At 37.0% G+C, this 20,255-nt stretch overlaps 1 protein-coding gene across 16 annotated transcripts in view; it reads left to right on the top strand.

The window, feature by feature from the left end:
* The first annotated feature begins 371 nt into the window (after window positions 1-371).
* EMSY (EMSY, BRCA2 interacting transcriptional repressor) overlaps window positions 372-20,255 on the top strand; it is an 80,630-nt gene continuing 60,746 nt past the window's right edge. For 3 of the 16 annotated variants that reach the window (XM_023535566.1, XM_023535568.1, XM_023535573.1), the window contains exons 1-8: window positions 377-611; window positions 2,302-2,410; window positions 7,372-7,471; window positions 9,180-9,254; window positions 10,582-10,623; window positions 14,060-14,235; window positions 15,834-15,986; window positions 17,859-18,118. In XM_023535566.1, the coding sequence (XP_023391334.1) occupies window positions 2,341-2,410; window positions 7,372-7,471; window positions 9,180-9,254; window positions 10,582-10,623; window positions 14,060-14,235; window positions 15,834-15,986; window positions 17,859-18,118 (876 nt within the window). In that variant the 5' untranslated portion in view covers window positions 377-611; window positions 2,302-2,340. Of the gene's footprint in view, window positions 612-1,447; window positions 1,623-2,301; window positions 2,411-7,371; window positions 7,472-9,179; window positions 9,255-10,581; window positions 10,624-14,059; window positions 14,236-15,833; window positions 15,987-17,858; window positions 18,119-20,255 lie in introns of those variants that run through there. The other 13 variants (XM_023535571.1, XM_023535569.1, XM_011368388.2 and 10 more) reach the window with 11 other exon arrangements.

Genomic DNA, 20,255 nt, shown 5'->3' with positions numbered 1-20,255 from the left:
GGGGGGGGGGTAGTCGGAAGCCGCCGATAACTGCTCCCATGACTCTGAGGAATCCGATCCTAATCCTCTACGTCGCTTCAGGGTCGAAGCTGCTTCCCTACCACCTCTAACCTCGCCTAGAATAAAAGTCGCCGCGAAGATACAGCGCTAACTACCGACGCCATTTTGACCACTACGTGTGACGCCACACGTAGCAGAGAGCGCTGCCGATTGGCTGGGAGACAGGCCAGGCGCGCGAAGCCTGAGAGGAGAGTTTGGAAAAGGCCAAGGAAACTACAATCCCAGTCTTCCTTGCGCGCGCGACAACTGACCGGGAGCGAGAGGAGATTTTGGGTTCAGACCACAACTCCCAGCACCCCCTGCGATGGTCTCGTTTCCTTTGAAAATGCCCCGGAAAAGAGGGACCAGGAGAATGGAGGCCTTCTGCCGTACGTTCCCCGAAAGGCGGGAAAGGCGAACTACATCTCCCGACCGGCAGCGCGCAGCTGCGCCTGCGCCCTGATATCTGTCGCCATCTTGCCCCTTCTGAGGCACCGCAAACAAACCCAATTCCTGGTGTCCCCTAGTCTTGACGGAGGAACCTTTTAGATGAGCCCCGAAAGACCGGGCAGGTGGGTGACTCTCAGACAGGGTGCTGGGAAGAGCTGGCAGATTAGCTAGGCTTGAGGAGCGTCGGGCCAAGCCTTCGGAGCCCGGTTTGGGGCGCCTAGCCCCATCCTCCGTTGTCTCCTAACGGGATCGTTGGGCTCCCGAGGTGGGCTGAGGGGGACTCTGGCAGGCCTTATGATGGGATCCGCGGGGTCCAGCTCTGGGAGCCTCTTGGTGAGTCTCGGTCGTCTGCCGGGCTGTCCGGGCGCCCACTCTCTCTCCGTTGTCCTCTCCGCAGAGGAGGGAGCGAGGCGCTGATGCTGGCTGGGGCCCCGGACTCTGGCTACTGGTCCCTAAGGGCTGGGGTCGTAGGCTTGTCATTGGGGTTGGTGCCAAGCGGCAACGATGAGGAGGGTGGGCTAGCTGCTCTTGTGGTGCTGCGAGAATGCGTGTTTGGGGAGGGGGCGGGGCGGGCTTGTCTCTTTGACACATGAGTGGGGGAAGGATTATACGAGATCCCAGTTCCCGGACCGGGCTCCGGCAACTACCGCCCAGGTTTCCAGTGCGATGCGGCCCGGTGGTGGGGTCCGCTGGCGGGGACGCGTCGGGATGCCGTGACGTGGTGCTTGACTCCGGCTGTGTCGACCGCCTCCAAGATCCTGTCGGGAGGCGGGGACTGGCTTGTGGAGGGAGCGGATTCCTTTGACTCTGCCCCTTCTTCCTCCTCTCCACCCCTTTTCTTTATGTCATTCTGCCGGCTGGGGCGCGCAGTCCTGTTCTCCTTGCTCTTGGTTGGTTCGTAGCTGAGAGGACTATGGGAAGTAGGGGGGGGCGGTCAACTCTGGGCGTGGAGTTGGAGTTAGCAGCCCCAGTGCCTGGAACGGGATGTATTAGTTATTAAGGTTCTGTGCCTGACTTCTAGTCCAGTGAGCTTGCTCATCCATTCATTCATTCATTCATTTATTTTACTCTTCTCAATTATTTACTTATCTATTTAACAAATATTTGTAGTGGATCTACTGTGTTCTAAGCAGGTATTGTGCAAGCGCCCAGCGCTGTTGTCTTTTTGTTCTCTAGACCAGGGAATTTTCATTACCAACTAAATTCCTCACATCTAAACTTTTGGTCAGTGGTTGTTTAAAGACTACAGGGTGTAAATTCATCTTTCGTTGTTAAGGCTTGACGAGAAAGTTTTTTTATTAAGTTCCATTAACCCACATTTCGTGCCAGGAGCTTTTCATATTTTATCTCATGTAATTAATAAGTGAAAAAGCGGACAGAAGCCAAGTAACTTGCCTAAGGTTACACAGGTAGTAGCGCCTGTTTATTAAGGTGCCAGCCAGTATAAGAATTTAACATACACTATTCTTTTACCTTCATAACAAACTGGGTGATAATACCTCTGTTTTACAGATATGTAAAATGTATGCTTAGATAGGCCAATTTCCCCAGGATCACACAACCAGTAAGTTGGAAGCTGGAACTCGAATCTAGAGATATCTGACTCTAAAACCTGTGCTTTTTTCCACTGTCACAGGCTGGAATAGTAAGGTCCCAAATGATTGTATAGTTCTTCATTTGTCAGTAGTTGGAAAGTGTGGTGGTGAAATAGGATGGTGAGATGCTCTTATTGGTGTGTGGATCTCCAGGTGAGTGGCCTTTTGAATGTACTTTGGTAATTTGATGTTTTTGTTTTTGTTTTTGTTTTGATAGGGAAAACAAGCTCTTTGGGGCTACCAAAAAGAAGCAGCAATGCCTGTTGTGTGGCCAACCCTTTTGGATCTCAGCAGGGATGAATGCAAAAGGATTCTTCGAAAATTGGGTATGATTTTCATTTTTGATGTTTTTATGCCCCTCTCTGATACTTTTTCTGTTTGGATCATGGCTATTTGCATGCATTAGAAATTCTTTGGAGGTATATAGTTCCCATCTTACTTTTTCTTTTCCCCGTGCCTAGCATAGTGCTTTGTTCATAGTAGGTGCATGAATTATAATAATTATAGCAGCTAAAAGTTCTTGAGGGATACTGGGCTATTCCAAGTTCTTTCCATTCAACTCAAACCTAAAAGATGGGTGGTTTTTGGCCCCCAGTTTACAGATGACACAACTGAAGTTTAGAATCAAGGTAATGCTAATAGTAAGTCATGTAGTCAGGATTTTAACCAAGGGAATATGATTCCAGTCTTACTTTAGTATACTTTTATCCTTCATGAATATATGTGTAAATTACATATCATTTCTGAATTCTAAGTTAATACAAGCTTTCTGTTTTTCCCAAATTACATTTTTACTATCAGTTATGAAACACCCTTTCCACTTGTGAATTATTTCGTGTTTCTTCTCCTTTAGAGCAGGCTTTCTTAACGAGCATTTAGGGAGAGAATTAAGTCCTAATGCTAAGGCATCTAATGTATGTAATGAACTAACTTTTTGTCATGCATCTAAAATGGTATTAGTTATGTACTGTCTTTGGGAAAATTGATAAAAAAGTTACTTAAATCATTTTCTGTATTTTGTGGTTCAGAGGATCCTTGGTTGAGAAATGGTGCCTTAGAATATAAGGTCCAAAAGGACCTTGTTACCACGATAGCCTATGTGTTAGCCTATGTAAATGAAAAAATAATTTGAAAAGAATATTAAATGTTTTGGCAGTGGATATGAATTAGATGTCCGTGATTTTGAAGGAGAAAATGTGAGGCTTGAATTCAGACAGACCTGGGGTCTTGATCAAGGACAAGTTATTTAATCTCCATAAATCTATTAACACTTTTGTAAAGGAAGGATAACAATACCTGCCTCATAAATTTATTATGTGAATTAACCGTATATAAAAAGAGCCTATCACAGTGCCTGACATCTCAGTGTATAGTGTTTTAAAGCTGTTGCTTTCAGACAATTTTTTTTTTTGCAGATGAATCTTTTCTTTAAAGGAAATGTTTGTTGGGGATTCGTATGTGTAAATCTGGTCATAGGTGCTCTGGTCCTGCCTGCTAATAACCTTTTCTGTTTTTTATTTCCCTTCAGGACACTATGAGGATTTCTGTATTTTAAACTACTTAGCATTGTATTTTAGTACAACTAGAGAAGTGTTTTGTTTTGTCAATCATTCCTTTATCTTTTTTTTCTTTAACCTTTTATCCAAACTTTTAGTACTAATTTGAAGATGGTTTTCTACACACTTACTTACATGTAATTGCTATAACTTGCTACCAACTATAAAGATGGCTTGTATTTATTTCATAGCTGAAATAATTAAAGAGGAACACATCACAACTACAGTAGATTAATTAAGGTTTCTGGGCTGTTGAAGCCTTGAATCAAGAGATTATGTTTAAAAATTGTAAACTTTAAGTCTAAATTTATCTTTAATTTTAGTCAGAGCTATGTGGGGTAATGCTGTTGAGAGCTGCTTCTATACAAAAGAAAACAGCCTTCCTACAGGGTAATGCCATCTTCAATGACCCTTCACTTTGGGAGGTGAGCCTCGATAGAAATTTGCAGAAAGACTTCCTCCCCATCCATTAGCTCATTATCATAACAATGAAACCTTTGAATTTCCTTCAAATAGTAGCTCTAGGTTTGGAAGTTTAGTGAAGGTACTGTATTTAAGAATTAGCTTAAAATATTTTAAGAATTAGTTTTGTCCTTTTAAAAATGGTTATAAATCATTGTAAGGTAAAATGCTAAACATTTAGATTTTACTTAAATATAAAGAAACTGAGATAGAGCATTCCTTTATGATGTACTGAACATACCAGTGATAGTTAAGTGCATATCTTTTTCTATCCTGCCTCTTCTCCTGCCCTATTTTTTATGACTATTCCTGAGCTATAACTCTGACATGGGGCTTTATGGACTATAGTATAATTAAATGTCTGATTTGTTAAATGGAATGGGTTAAGGGCTTAATAAAAAGATTTGGTAAGTTTTTTGTTTTCTGTGGTGTTTGCATGTGTTTATTATTTCATTATGCTTATATGTCATTAGAGTTAACACTATAATAGAATGGCACCAAAAATAACACCATAAATTGATATTTGTCAGGATCTGAGGATACTTATCAAAATAAAAATCAAATGTGAGGAGGCTGGCAAGCTTATTAAAGGCTCTTTACAATGAGTAAATTTTTGAAGAAGGGGAGGAAGTACCTTAGATTGTGTAGCTATCTTCAGTAACTGTTCTGAGTCCCAATTTTGTGTGAGATTGCCACCTCTTTTGTGCATGATTTTTTAGTTAGACTTGGAGTGAGACTTGAAATATCAAAAATCTTTGTCACATTTCTCTAGTTAATTTCACTTTTTTTTGAATTAGTTTCTTGACCTCCATAAATTCCAAAGGCCAGAAGTAAACTATTTTTCTTTTTCTCCACCCACTTCCTCTCTCTGACCTCTCTATTTTTTTTTTAGGATATCGACATTCTCCTAAATATCTTGCAGCCTACAAAACCTGATTCCTGTTTTTCTGCTGTTCTTTCCACATTCAGTCACTTACTGAGTCCTATCAAATAAAAACTTCTTAGATTGGAATTAGAGGCTTTTCTTAGTCTGGCACCAAACTACTTTTCCATTTTTATCCTTCTCTATTCCCTTACAATGTCCCTTGTTGGATTGCAATTACCTTGAAGATAAGGACTTTGTTTTGTTTATATAAATATTTTCCATGGCATCTTGTAGTAATGTTCAACTAGTACTTTGGTTTGAATTAGTGACTATCCAAGTACAGGCATATTTATATTTTCCCTGGTGTAAAGCTCTCAAAATAGTCACTGACTGTTAAGTTTGATGTCTGTATGAAACATTATCTACTTTTTTATTTTCCATTCCTTTTGCATATATTTGCCTTTTGTCCCCCTGCCTGCCTGGAGCACAATTCTCTTTCTGATTAAAGCTTATGCTTTCAGACTAGATGATGTGTTTTTCCTCTTTGCCTTTACCACTGTATTGTAAACTGTATCATAATTGTCTGTTGACTTGTTTCACTGTAGCTTTATTCTGGAGTTAACTCCTTGAGGGCAGGATTTAGCACACTATCTGGTATATATAATAAGATTCAATACTGATTTGTAGACTCAATAGGGCATAAACATTTAGAGTATCATGATTCGTTACTTGCTTATCCCCAGTGCTTTTCTGAACTTTAGTTTGGGTCCTAATAGTAGCTCAAATATATATTTCCCGGAACTAAGTATTTCCTTCACTATTCCAGAGCAGCAGAGCTTTGTCCTTCTAGAGAGACCCAGTGAAACTTCTACATAGTATTTAGTATAGATTGGACATACAGGTTGTTTACATCTGGGATAATTCAGTTGGACCAGACATTTCTATTTATTATAGTCAACTCACTTTTCCATATAAAGCTTATTTTTTTTTTTTTTTTAAACAGAACTGTGAACTGAACTAGGCTAATAGTTTATTATTGATGTAGTACCTAAGATGATGGTATCCTTGCCTTCATTATTCAGCTAACACTGAGGATCTGTTGTGTGTCAGGCATTGGCAAGTAGCAAATACTGGTAGCAACTTGAGTAAGGAGATAGCTATAGTCTGGACACTTATTTCCCATCATTTTGTTTTACTCAGATATACCTGTCTCATAGTATTAATGGTTTAAAACAATAACTATTTTATTATTTCTCATGACTCTGGGTTGCTCTTCTTGTCTGAGCTCTCTCAGCTGGTAGCTTAGTTGGTTGACTGGGCTCAGCTGAGATGGCTGGGCCTCTCTCTCCATGTGGCCTTTCATCCTGGTCTTTTTCACAGCTTGGTGAGATCAGGGTTCCAAGAGAGCAAGGCCCTGTGTGCAAGTGTTTTATCTGTTTGCGTCATGTATGCTGATGTTTCATAGGCCAAAGCAAGTCACATGCCAAACCCAGAATCAGTGTGAGAGGGGACGATATACAAAGGTAGTATGCAGGAGTGTACACACTGGGAGGAAGGCATGGTTCATTGGGAGCCATTGAGGACTTTTTGGTTTTATATTTTAAACAGTACTAGGGATTGACAGTTTTATTTCATAATAGTTATTACTGTAGAAAGATAGTGAAATGAAACTGTGGCATTAGAGTTCAGTATATTAAGCCCTGGTTGCTGTAAGAGCAATTCATGTTCCCTAATCTGCTTTGGTCATTTCGAAGGTGGTTTTTATAAATGTCAAGGATCTTAGATATGAAAGGTGCCTTCAAAGTTTCTTCTAGATTTAAAAAAAAAAAAAAAAATGAGGCTCAGAGAAAGGACTTGCCCAAGGTCATACAACTAGTAAGTGGCAGTGCTGGAGCCAGATCTGGTCATTTGACTCTTGTTCCAGTAGGTTTTCAGTTGCACTGTACTCAGTACTCTTAACTACCCAGGAAGGAGGTGGAATATAGTTTGAATTCTTAAGCAGGCCTAAGAATTATTTCAAGGAATGGTTAGTGAAGGCACCTTCAGTTATGCTAAAAACTTCTCTTATCAACCTTATATCATTTAGAGCCTGTTTCCAGTTGTTGGTAGCATCAGAGTTAAATATTTTTCAGTAGTAATGTGTGAGACAAAATATTTACCGTTAGATTTTTCTTCCTACACATTTTACATATGTGACTTCTTGAGGCAATAAAAAGAAAACGATATAAAATTATTAAAGACATTTTAATCTGTTATTAGATAAAACTTTTGAGCGGAATTAAAAAAATTTTATATATTGATTTTTATTGAGTTTTTAGGTTTCTTGCTTTGAAGTTTCACTGTATGTAGCCGCAGTATTAAAATGTTAAAGTCTTTTCTTGATAAAATAATTTTCTTCTTCTAGAATTGGAGGCATACGCTGGAGTTATCAGTGCACTTCGGGCACAGGGGGATCTCACCAAGGAAAAGAAAGATCTTCTTGGAGAACTCTCAAAAGTTCTTAGGTAAATTATCATAAAAGTTTGTGAGACATGACTCTAGAAATTTCATTTTGAGAGGTTTCAGTACTTTACACACTCACGTTGAAGACAGGTATTCAAGTTGTTGGTGCTTAGAGATCTCATCCCACTTGTGTGCTTTGTTACAGACAATTATGTAATTTACCATTTATTTTGTAATATAATCAGAAAGGGTTTAAGGGTTTTAGACTTGGGCCACCTGGGAAAGGAAGGTATTTTTGACATGATTGTGGGAGAGGAGAGCTGGCAGCGACTGGTCGTGAAGCTCTAGAGTGTCCCAGTAATATTTTTTGGGGGGGAAAAGGAAATAATAGGAAGTTGTCTTAATTCATAGAAATCTATGACTATTATATAGTCATAGCTTAAGGATAGTTTATCCCTTCAGCTTCCCAGTAGAGGCGCTTGAATCCATTAAAAAATTCTCATGGAAGGGGTTCTTTGATACTTGGATTGATCCATTGTAACATCTTTAGCTTTCTCAGAAAGTGTTCTGTTTTAACTGAAATTTCCTTTCTACATTTAAAACCATTTTATTCTATTCGTTTTTAAGTGAAAATGGGGAAGAAGCCTTTCCCATATTTAACTAACATTAATATTGGGACATTCTTAAGCCAAATTTTCAGTCTTATTGTCTTCCTATTTAACAATTTGTATTTTTTGTTTGTTCGTTTGTTGTTTATACTTCCTCAAAAATTCTGCTTTCTAGCCCCTTAAATCTTGCTTTAGTCCACGGTATAGGTTTTGCTTAAGCAGTGAAGATTATAATAACGAAGTATTATAAAATGGTATTCATTTTATTGAGCATTTATAAATGGAATGGGTGTAGCCTTTTTTCAGTTTTTTAGTATTAACTTTACATGTATTTAATAAGGTCAATAGAAGCACATTATTATCATAGTGGTAACATTATACTGTAGAACCAGGGTCCCCAAACCTCAGGCCCTGTCTGTGGCCTATTAGAAACCAGGCAACACAGCAGGAGGTGAGTGGCTGGCTAGTGAGCCAAGCTTCATCTGTATTTGCAGGTGTTCCCCAGTATTAGCTAGCATCACCACCTCAGTTCCACCTCAGATCATCAGGCATTAGATTCTCATAGGAGCACCAGTCCCTGGTGCCAAAAAGGTTGGGGACCGCTGCTGTAGAAGATACCGCCCAAGTGTGGATTAATAAAGAAGTAATACCCTGGTGTCAAGTTTCATAGCATATAGTCACAGGAAACAGATTATCTTGCCACTTTCGTTTATTATGTTCACTGAACATAAAATTATAGACTCTTAAGCTTTAAAAAGGACTTGAGAAGACTTTTTTCTCAGTGCCAAAATTCTTTTCTCAGTGACCATGATTAGGGGTCATTCAGTGGCTGTTTGCATATTTAGATAACAGAAACCTCTGCTAATCTTGAACTGTCTGACATTTGAGTTTTGGAGGTAATGACTTGATATCCAAATGAATTTGTCTTCCTATGATTTCTAATTTGCTACTAATTCTCTCTGCAGTTGCATAGGATCAGTATGAATCCTTTTCTATGACTTTAAATAAAGCATTGAAGATATATGTTAGGCTCCATCTGTATCTTTTCACAAATCAATCTTGTCCCCTCTCCCCAAGCAAAATGTTGACTTAAACATTAATAAAAGTATAGAAAAGAGCTGCCTGCTTGGCAGAGTTCTATAATGGCTATTTTTTTTCATAGCATCTCAACAGAACGCCACCGTGCTGAAGTTCGGAGAGCAGTAAACGATGAACGGTTAACAACAATTGCACATAAGTAAGCCATTAGTCATACCACCCCTGATTTTTATGACGTAGTATTACATAGTTTTGAAAGTCTTCCTATTGTGTAGCAGATTCCTGAGTCTTTTATCTTAATAGTAATATCTCTGTACTCAGGGATCCTGACCATAGTGGTATTGTTTATTTAATTGGTTATGTTTTTGATTTGGTTAGGCAAGTGCTAAGTACTCAGGTCAAATCCCATTACAATGTAATCTCTGTGTATCTAAAGGCCACCACAATTTAGCAGATGAGATGATTCACTTACTTGAAGCAAAATTCAATACCAAAGTAGTGTGCACCTCAAATTTGACAGCCCTTTAGAGGTTCTTTGTAATGGTATTTGATGTGTATATTGCTTTATAAATAGGCATTATAAATTTTTTGATACCTGACTAATATTTCGTGTTTTGAGAGTCACGGCAAAAGATAAAATACGTGTTCTGCTTTTAAGAAATATGAATACAGAATATCTTAATTTATTTTAAAAAGCCAACAAAATAAAATAAAGGATTCTTATCAAATTATTTTCAGATTATTATAACTATTTGACAGATGGAGCAGAGGGGGGCGGAGGGCTAAAGGCAGGGAACAAGCATTAACAGAATGTATGGAGAGAGTGCCTCCTAAAGAATAGAAAGGAACAAATTATCCTTTAAATGTTAATGGAAGATGATAGGAACAGTTCATAAAATAGGATATAGTATAATTCATTGGTTTTATTTTTATGTTTTAATATTTAAAACTACAGGAAAAAATTCACTGCATTTTCATAATATGATAAATAGTGCATTTAAACTAATTGGCAGTATTTGTATTGACCCCAAAGATCCATTAGCTTTCATTTGTGCTTCACCATTCCTCATTTTACTTAACCTATAAGATGGGGTGCTACCTTTGTAACTATAATTTGAAAGTTTCGCTATTTGAATTTTGAGATTTTTCAGTGGTAGATATGTATGCTTTGTAGAAATTTGGAAATTTTCATTTGAGACACTAAGTATTTAGTTGTCAGGCCAACATGGTTGAAACCTGCAAATACTAACGTGTTCCTTTAATTTGTTGTAAACATTTGAATTTGAATGCTCTAAAAATAATAACTGAGCCTACATTCTAATTTGAGAACTGGTAATAGGAGACTTATGTGCTAGGTAATAAAGTAGTAAACAATAGCTTGCAATCAGAGGCACTTAGGTACAAAATTAGTACCTTAAAGGCATTGGAACAATATTGTGGGGCAATTAGTTGTAAGTTGATGCATCAGTTTCATACTTAAAGGATAACATTTATTTAGTCTCCTTTTCCTTTTCTCCCCTTTAAAGAATGAATTTATCCTTATATTTGGGTGAAAGACCAAGTTACAGGTATGCAAATAGGTTATTATTATTTCAGGCTTTTTCTTGTATTTATTTTAAAATTGAAGCTCTCAATTATTCAGGGGCACATATCCCATTTACAAATTAACCGTGCCCCTTGCTTTTCCTTCTCTTCCCCATCTACCACCCCCTCCCTCCCCACCCCCAATACTGCCCACCCTTTAGCCATTTTGCTGCCTGGGAGTACCTGGAGTCAGAGGGTGGGAAGGGAGAGGAGGTGAAAATTTTACTTAGTCATTTTACTACTTGTTAGTTGTCCTGGAAAAGGTTTGATGGAAGAATTTTCAAATATTTGCCAAAGTGTTTTTAGATAATATATGGGTTTCTTTAATCTGTTTGACCTCTCCCTTTCCCTCCTCTATCTATTAGCATGGATAATTGAGAGTTGGCTTTTATCTGCCTGTGATTTCTTTTTTATCTCTCCTTTCTGATTTCTTTAATATATGAATTTAATTTTTTGAAAAGAATTTACTTTAGTGTATAATTTTAAGCTTTTTAGGTTTTTCCATACTCTTGTTTTAATATTTTATATTGTGGTTTTAGTTTAACCAGATGTTGCATTTACTTGTTGAGCCCCAGGGTCAATGAGTGGGAATGGTGAGGAAGGCATAGATCCCTCATTCTCTCCATCTCCTCTGCGACCTCTTTCCATTAGAGGTAGCAACAGAACCTAATTTCAAAGACTACGTATAGAAAGGCTTCATATTCTGAGCCTGAAAAAAGCAACTCCAGCCAAGGAGGAATGCGTCTAAACTGACTGCATTCCCTTTCTCCTCTCCTTTCCCTCCCCCACTCAAAACAGCAGCTTAGGCAGAAGGAATGTGGTTGAAAGGTGAAGAGAAAGCCCAGAAGATTGAGCACAAAGGCGGTAGAAACAAAAGGAGTGAGGTGGTTGGGATCAAAGAAAAACCTTGCTGTGTCTCAAAGCATAACATGGGTTTATTATTTGGCACCAGACCAGTGATTAAGTTTGATACTCCAATTCAGTTTTGAAACATGTCAGAATGTTATAGTATTGAAGCCTGGAATGTCAAGGAATTTCATAGTTTTTAATTGGGCCACTCTTGCTAGCATTTCCTCTAGCGGAAAGGGCCTCTCTGAAGTTACTGTTCTCTTAACCACTTCATTAACCAAACATTCATAGATTACTATATGAGTTTCTATGTGAGGATGAGGGTTTTGTAGTGGTGCCTTGCATGCCAAAGGATGTGAGGGCTAGGGTAGTTTGATTAGTATCATGTTAGATTTCTCAGAAAAGGTGTTGGAACTAGGTTTCCACCCTTCTTTGCCATCTTAGTATAGCTTAGGTATGCCGGGGAATCCCTGGAGTAAGGTATTTACAGAAATCTTTAACATTTAGTTTAGATGACTTGGGCAACTAATGCATATTTACACCCTCATCACTAAGCAGATAGGAATTTTTGATTTAATTCTAACATGTCTAATTTTTCACTCACTTATAAAAAGTTTGAGCATGTTTGCATGAATAGAAATTTGGAAGATTTATAGATCTTTCTAAAAGTTGCAGTTGTGTCATTTGCACTGCAAATTCTGTCTTTTTCAATAGCATATATTCTTATATTTCAAGTTATCAATCTTCCATAATTTCTGCCACCATTTAAACAATGCACCAGGTAAGTGTAGACATCCTTTTATTTGTGTGGTAAAGTCTCACCAAGCAAATTTATTAGTGACATACTAATAAAATGATAGCAGAATAGGAGTAACCAAGAAAATGCTGAATAGCTTTTAGAATTTTTTCCCTTGACAATTAGCTGTAGTCATTTTCTTTCTTGTTTATATCATCCTCTGTTTCAGAACTAGCATCAGCTTGGAGATTATGTGATAACAAATCTGTGAGGGTTATTGGGGTCTTAGGAACTCCTCTATTTCTTGTTTTAAGTAGGACTGTGTTAAACCATGAGGGAATTTGCAGATTTCCCATAGTAACCCAATTGGATTCATCAGCTCCTAGAAATTTTCTTTCAGAACTGAATGTAAATCTTTCTCAAGGTGTAATTTATTTGTTCTATTCATTGAAAGCTGGTAGTAGTTAGACAGTAGTGCCCAATTAGTATAAATCAAAGGCAAAAGTTAGACATAAAACACATTTGAAAAATTTTATGCTCTCTACTTACAATGTGGTGAATAATTTCAGTAACATGATATGATGTATGCTTGTTGGAGACATTTCGTAGCTGTGTCACCTTAAGTTATTTAAACTCTCAGTGACTCAGTTTTCTCATCCATAAAATGAAGAAGATAATATTACCAAGTTCATAGGATTGTTGTGAGAATTACATGAGTTAACACATAAAATGTTTAGAACAATGCCTGACATATAGTAAGTGCTTATTTGATGTTAACTTCATCATCATCATTATCATTATCCCGCTATCCACTAACAAGGTCTTTTGTATACTTTAAAAATGAAGATTCAGTGGACATGCAGTCTTAAAATCTAGGTTGGGTTGTAGAATCTTTGGTTTTGAAAAAGGTACAGAAATATTTCTGATTTAGTGAAGGATCGGTTGATTCTGAGTGAATTTTAAACCTCAACTCTAACCATTAGTTAGAAGAAGTAACACAACTACCTTTTGTGGAGCCAAGTCAAGAGAAGTGACACAGCTGTCTTTTCATATTTCAACCTCTATTTGGATTCCTGGGAAAGAATTTGCTCAATAAGTTAAGTAGAGAAACAGGATCTGCTTAAGGTTAGAGTTCGATAGCCTCCAATACTTGGAACGAAAAGTGATATAAATAAATAAACTTAAAGTAGTGGCAAGTTTCTTCCAGTGTCCTCAGATCTAGTCTATTTTTTAACAGGAAGGATAATTAACACATCGCCAGTGAAATATTCAGTGATATATGCAGACTTCTTCTATCCTTTGAGTCTCCCTCGTTTACTGCCTCAGTTTCCCTTGTTTGAAAGCCTTAGAACCTCTGGCCATGCAGGCAGTTAGGTAATTTTGCAAAGGTTCATTGAATTCTATCCTTAATTATTAAGGAAAATCCGATTTTTAAAATTATGAGTACCTTTTTACCTTTTTATTTTAATTACAAAATTAAGTTCTAAAAGTTAATAGAAATACTGGCTTTCATTAGCACTCCTGGATTTAAACTAATGAAAATAATGTTAGTATTTATTTAGAAGGCATAGGAAAAATTTTCATATTTTTAATTATTTTCATTATTAGATTCAAATTATAGAATATATAAAATATGTAAGAACCTAAATATATGTAACATTCCTTGAATTCTGATTGTTATTCATAATTGTGATCTTGCTTGCTTAAAATAAACCCTCTCCTATTCATTCAGGTTACTTTTTATAATTTAAAAAGTTATATTTGTTTGAGAAAACATATTTGATTCATTTTTAGTGATTGAGAACGCTTGTAGCAGAGTTTTCTTTTTTGTTCAGTATGTCTGGACCTAATAGTTCTTCAGAATGGTCCATCGAAGGTCGTCGATTGGTACCACTGATGCCTCGGCTGGTTCCCCAAACCGCCTTCACTGTAACAGCTAACGCTGTTGCCAATGCAGCTATTCAGCACAATGCATCTCTTCCAGTGCCTGCAGAAACAGGAAGCAAGGAAGGTGAGTAGAAAAATATTTATGTGTATAGAAATGACTTATCTCAGATTCTTCAAGAAAAGTTGTCTTATTTTTCATCTGTTTTTATCCCAGTGTTTTAAGGTTGCAAAACATAGGGAGCAATTCTTATTTTAAAACTAGAAACTGCAGAGTTTTCAGTCTCAGCCAAAATTAAATCTCCCTTTTGTTCAATGTACGAATTATATTAATCACAAAATAGCAAAAGCCTTCTTGAAATGAATTTTTGATATCAGTATATTTTGTTAGGAGTGAATAAAAGGCCTTAATGTGTGACATGGGAAATAAATAAGATGGTAGATGTCATTAAGCTGCTGGGGGAAGATGCTGAACTTATTCTTTAGAATATAAAACTCTTTTTGTCTTCTGGAATCAATGATATATGCTGTTCTCTTTTCCAGTTAGTGTGCCGAATCCATTAAGGGTTACCTGGCAGATGGAGAAGACTTTCTAACTGTTATTTTTTCTAGTAATTGACACATACTTTAAAAATCTTTGAATTCTCCTGAGGTCACCAAGAGTAATATTAAATTCAGGAGCACATATTTGGATTGACTTTAGTAGCTTTCTTTGGTATTACATAAAAATGAGATCCCGAAAATAATGTAGTTGTCAGATTACTTTGCGTAATTGTCTTTTCTTGACTAGCAGTGGGCTGTGGAGCAGAGTGAGACGTGCTTTTTATGCCTGCCAGGCTCTCTTTTAGGCTTAAGAGACAGTTATAATTGTGCAGACTTGGCCTCCATTGAGTTTCAGTTTTATTATAGGAATGATACCTCTCTTTTCTTTTCACTTTACCTCTTCTAGCCACCAACTCTCTGGTAAAGTGTAAAGAATATAGGATTTTCAATAGTCAGATCTATGTTTGAATCCTAATTTGCCATTTCCTAACTATGTGACCTCCAGCAAGTTTTTTAGCTTCTGGGAACTTCAGATTCTTCATCTTTAGAATGAAGGTGTGGTGTTTTGACAATTAGTGATAATATATGGAAAGAATTTAGCATAGTGCATGGTACTCAGTAAATGGTGCCTATAAACTATTCTTGCTTCTTGTTGTTACTTAAGAAATTAAAATATGATTTTGTCATTACTTTAGTGATTATTGCACTGCTTGGATGGCAAGTGACTAGTGAGTTGGTTTATAATAAAAGAACCTTGCCTTGGTTCCCCTATAGTAGCCAAGTTGGAAATTGCTATGGTTAGGGAAAAATTATCTATCACTCCATCATTGGTGCTGCTATTACTATTAAAAGGGAATATCAGTATAGTTCAACTTCTGCCATGGATGAAAATAATTTTCATTTTTCTTTGTATAGTTTTAGACTTGATTTCTTTGTAACTGTGCCCTTCTCTGTTGGCAGTGTCACCTGCAGACAGCTGTTAAATACTTAGGGAAAACCCAGTTAAGTGATCATTTTCAGAAATGATTATTAATACCTTTTAACTTGTAGACATAATACCTAGTACTGGCCTCTGTGATCACATGAAAATGTTAAAATTGGCCTGCAGTAAAAAATAATTTTTCTGTATGCGTGGACAGTTTCGGTGAAAGTTAACAGCAAACTTTTTTATCGTTCCTTCAGTAGTGGTTTGCTATTCCTACACAAGTACCACGTCAACCCCAACCTCTACCCCTGTTCCAAGTGGCAGCATAGCAACGGTTAAGTCTCCAAGACCTGCCAGTCCTGCCTCCAATGTAGTTGTCTTGCCAAGTGGAAGTACTGTTTATGTCAAAAGTAAGTGATGTTCTCAGTGTTATTAGGGCCATCTTGGCTAAATGCTGTAGCATAGGCTCTGATTAGATCTGCCTTCCTGGATTAAATCATTGGCCCACTGGGCTATTAGCAATGATTAGTTTTCGAAGGTTCTAAAGAATTCCTTTCTTTACATGTGACTAGGATGTATCGCTTTTTAATCAGTTCCGGGCAATTGAGAAATTCTTTTTTGTTCTCTGGGGAATCTGCCTTAAACAGTGCTGTCCTTCATGTATTTACGTGTTTTGTCATGGAATAAAATTGTGAGTAGAAACTGAAGGAATGTGCTTATGTGAATTTTTCAGTGTTTACTCCTATAATTGTAATCTTTATAGTGTTTTTTAAAAAATTTATATAATATCGGTTAGATTCAGTAATGCGTTCTAGCGTGCTCATCTTTTATATTTCTAGTTAACTGTAATTTTTTGAAGTTTACTTGCAGTTTTTAACCCCTTGATTCTATTCTGTAAAGCAGTTTGATATCCAGTTCATTTTTTTTATTAATGTCAGTTATGTCAGTATTTTTCTGCTTTTGATATCAACTGGAGATCTTTAACATGATTTTCATTTTTTCTCAATATATTTGTAAACTTGATTTCTTTGTAACTTTTAGAGGTGGACTTTGCCGTTTTAGACAGGAATGATTTTAAGTTTTTGTCAACCTTGTTTAGAGTCTAAAAATTAAACATGTGAGGACTTAATATTTTATTATCAGTTCCATGAGTCATGCTGTATACATTTTTTTTGTCTGCTCTGAAGATATTTTTCTATGTATGTTGCAAAGATTTTGTTTTTCACTTGATTTTTTTTAAAGCTCAGAAAAATAGTGAGGCTTTAGTGCATACAGAAAAAACTAAGGATTTGGGACTATTAATTAACTTTATATCTGATGTCTATGGCTTTAGCCAAGGTAGTCTTTTAAAATAACTGTAGAGATCTATTTTTTAATACTTTTTTAAAACCTTGAAAGTAAATCTCAAACATGAAGAAATCATTTTACATAATATGTAGTCCAAAGTAACAGGAATTTATTGCTTTATTTTCAGAAGTCACAGAGGCAACATTAGTTTGAGATAAAGTCATTCATTCAGCTAACTTTATATGTGCAAGGTACTATACCAGGGAAACGAACCAATAAGACTTAGTCATTGCCCTCTGGGAGCCCCTTAATAATAAGACATATGCAGACTGACAGTTGCATTGCCATGGGGTAAGTAATATAGAACAGAATGTACAAAGTGCTTTATAAGCTCAGAGGAGACATGGATTCACCGAGGAGATGGCTTGCAGGATGATGAATAGATCATTGATGGCAGGTGGTATTCTGCAAAGAACAATAGTATATAGACACTTCGGGTGGATAGAATATAGTAAGCTGGCTTTGAGTAATGGCGCGCAGTTCAGTGTACCTGAGTAGAACAGGGTATTGTGTTCTCGGAAAGATATGGGACTTTGAATGATATAGTAATGATTTTATGCCTCATCTTGTAGGGAGATAAAAAGTGCTAAAGAATTTGAAGCAGGGCATTGGCATGAATTTATGTGAGATTTTATAACTGTGCTAGGATGGAGGGTAGAAAAGAAGTAGAGAGATTAAAAGCATGAACACTTTGTAGGAGTTTGTTGCTAAAATACAGGCAGGAGATAAGAAGGCCTAACATGACCATAAGGTTAAATAAAGGAGGAAAGGCATTAAGAGACAGCTTCTCTGAGGGAGGATTGGTAGGACTTACTGTCTAATTGAACATAAGGCAAAGGGAGAGGTTAAGGATGACTTGATGACACAAAGATTTTAAAATATAAAGTGCAGTATTAGGTTCATATAAATATAGCAATATTGTCATCGCCTTTCAGGTGTTAGCTGTTCAGATGAAGATGAAAAACCCAGAAAACGACGACGAACAAACTCTTCCAGCTCCTCACCTGTTGTCCTAAAGGAGGTTCCAAAGGCTGTTGTTCCAGTCTCAAAGACGATCACTGTGCCTGTGAGTGGCAGTCCCAAGATGAGCAATATCATGCAGAGCATTGCCAACTCCTTACCACCCCACATGTCTCCTGTGAAAATAACCTTCACTAAACCATCAACACAGACGACAAACACAACAACGCAGAAGGTATGTGGTAGAGGGAGTCTGCTTGACAATTGCTATTTCCATCTCTTTCAGTCAGTATGATTCAGATTTAACAAACATGCACTGAGTGCTTACTATGTGCTTGGCATTATGCAGGGAATGTTTACATCTCTTACTTTAATGCTGCACATAGAGCTTTGGGATAGGTATTATTATTTCACCTTATGTAGATGAGGCTCAGAGATGCCAAATGACTTGCCTAATATGCCACAGCTGGCAGATCCCTTACTTCTAAGACTTTAATTCTATTTTATTATTGTGATGCCATTTGGGAAAAAATTAAAATGTAAAAGATTTTTTAAACCTGTAATAGGAAATATGATAACTTTACCTTCAGGAACTCAGTTACTTTGCCAGAGTAACAAAGTTGTCAGAGTTAGGTGTTTCCTAGAAGAGGGAAGTGATTAAGTGAATAGTTGTCTTCTTTTTTTATTCTTTGTATGCTATCATCAATTTATTCTTAAACTCTTCTCTCATTATGTTCAAATCATCAGTATACTGCCAATTTCATGTTGTTAGAACCCTCTAACATCCCACAGTAATCTGGATGCTGATGGCATCCTAGGCTTGTTGGATTTCTGGGCTCTCCCTTCACCACATTCTCATCTTCCTCTTTCTTGGTTTATTTACTCATTTTCTGGAGCATGTCCTCTAGTAGGTTCTCAGTGTATAGGTGGACAAGAGGTACATTTTTGAGACCTTGCATGGTGGACTGAAAACTTCTTTATTCTGCTCTCCTTTTTTCTTGATGGTTTTAGCTAGGGGAAGTATTCAAGGATAGAGGTCATTTTCCCTGAGAATTATAAAGATATTGCTCCATTGGCTATTGGCTTTCAATATTGCTTTTGAGAAGCCCAATGCCTAATTTTAGATGCATTTTTTCTTTTTGAAAACTTATTAACTTTCAGAGTTCTAAAATTTCAAGGTGATTTTCCTTGGGATGGGTCCTTATTTTATTCCTTGGATTATATACTCAATGGTCTCTTTAATTCTAGGCACTCATGTCCTTCAACTCTGGGAAATTTCTTAAATTATTTCTTTGATTTTTCTATCTCTTTTTGGATCACCTGTTATTCAAGATGTTGAACTGCCTGAATTGATCCTTTAATTTTCTTATCCTTTCTCACTCCCATTTTCTATCTGCTTTTTCTTTCTACTGTAGTATGATGGTTAAAAGCCTGGATTTTGGCATCAGACTTGCTGTTTTCAAATCCCAGTTTTTGCTACTAACTAGTTATGTGACTGTGGGGAAACTAAACTCTAGATCTAAATTTTCTCATTTATAAAATAGGGAAAAACGATATATCTATAGGGTTTTGGGGTGTAAATAAATGAGATAATAGAATAGAGCCTAGCACATAGTCAAATACTTTATAAGTATTATTTTATTTATCCTTTAACTTCATCTTTCACTACCTCTATGGAATTTTTCATTTTTGCTCTCATACTTTAAATTTCTAGTAACTCTTTTTTTGTTCTCTGTAAGTTCATTTTTTTATAAAAAGAAATAACATCCTGCTCTTTCATAAAATCACTGTATTCTCATCATAATTCAGGATAATTTTTTTGATGCTTCTTTCATGTTTTCTCTCTTACCTATAAGTTTCTTTCATCTATTTGTTTTGATCTCTCTCTCATTTCAGAATTTTCTTAAATTCTGGCTGTCTGTTTATATATGAAAGTAGGCACTAAAAAGCTGTCAGCGCTGTGTGTAAGGGTGTGACACATTGACTGGTGACTTCCATTGTAGGTTGACCTAGGTGGGCTGTTTTGTTGAAAAACACCCACTACCCCTTTACCTCCACCAAGTTGTCTCTCTCATTAGGGCTTTTTCATGGACTGGTCAGATTCATCAGAGAAGAATTTTCCAGTCTCCTACCTATAATAGTAAGCCTCTCTGCTAGTATTTTGAGAGTAAATGGAGGGAGAGAGCTGGATAATTTCACCATTTGGTATATAGACTTTACCTCTCTTTTTAGCATAGCACCCACCCCACTCAGCCTGGTGTCATTAAATTTCCTGGGATTTTTAGTCTTCCTTTAGGATGGAGGAGGATAACAGGATCTAAATGCTGCTTAAACAGAATTTCAACTAATTTTCTTCTCTTTAGTCCCACTTT

Source organism: Pteropus vampyrus, unplaced genomic scaffold (assembly GCF_000151845.1).
Source record: "Pteropus vampyrus isolate Shadow unplaced genomic scaffold, Pvam_2.0 Scaffold141, whole genome shotgun sequence".
NCBI lineage: Eukaryota > Metazoa > Chordata > Mammalia > Chiroptera > Pteropodidae > Pteropus > Pteropus vampyrus.
The sequence above is the reverse complement of the archived record's forward strand: the minus strand, read 5'-3'. Positions and strand labels throughout refer to the sequence as shown.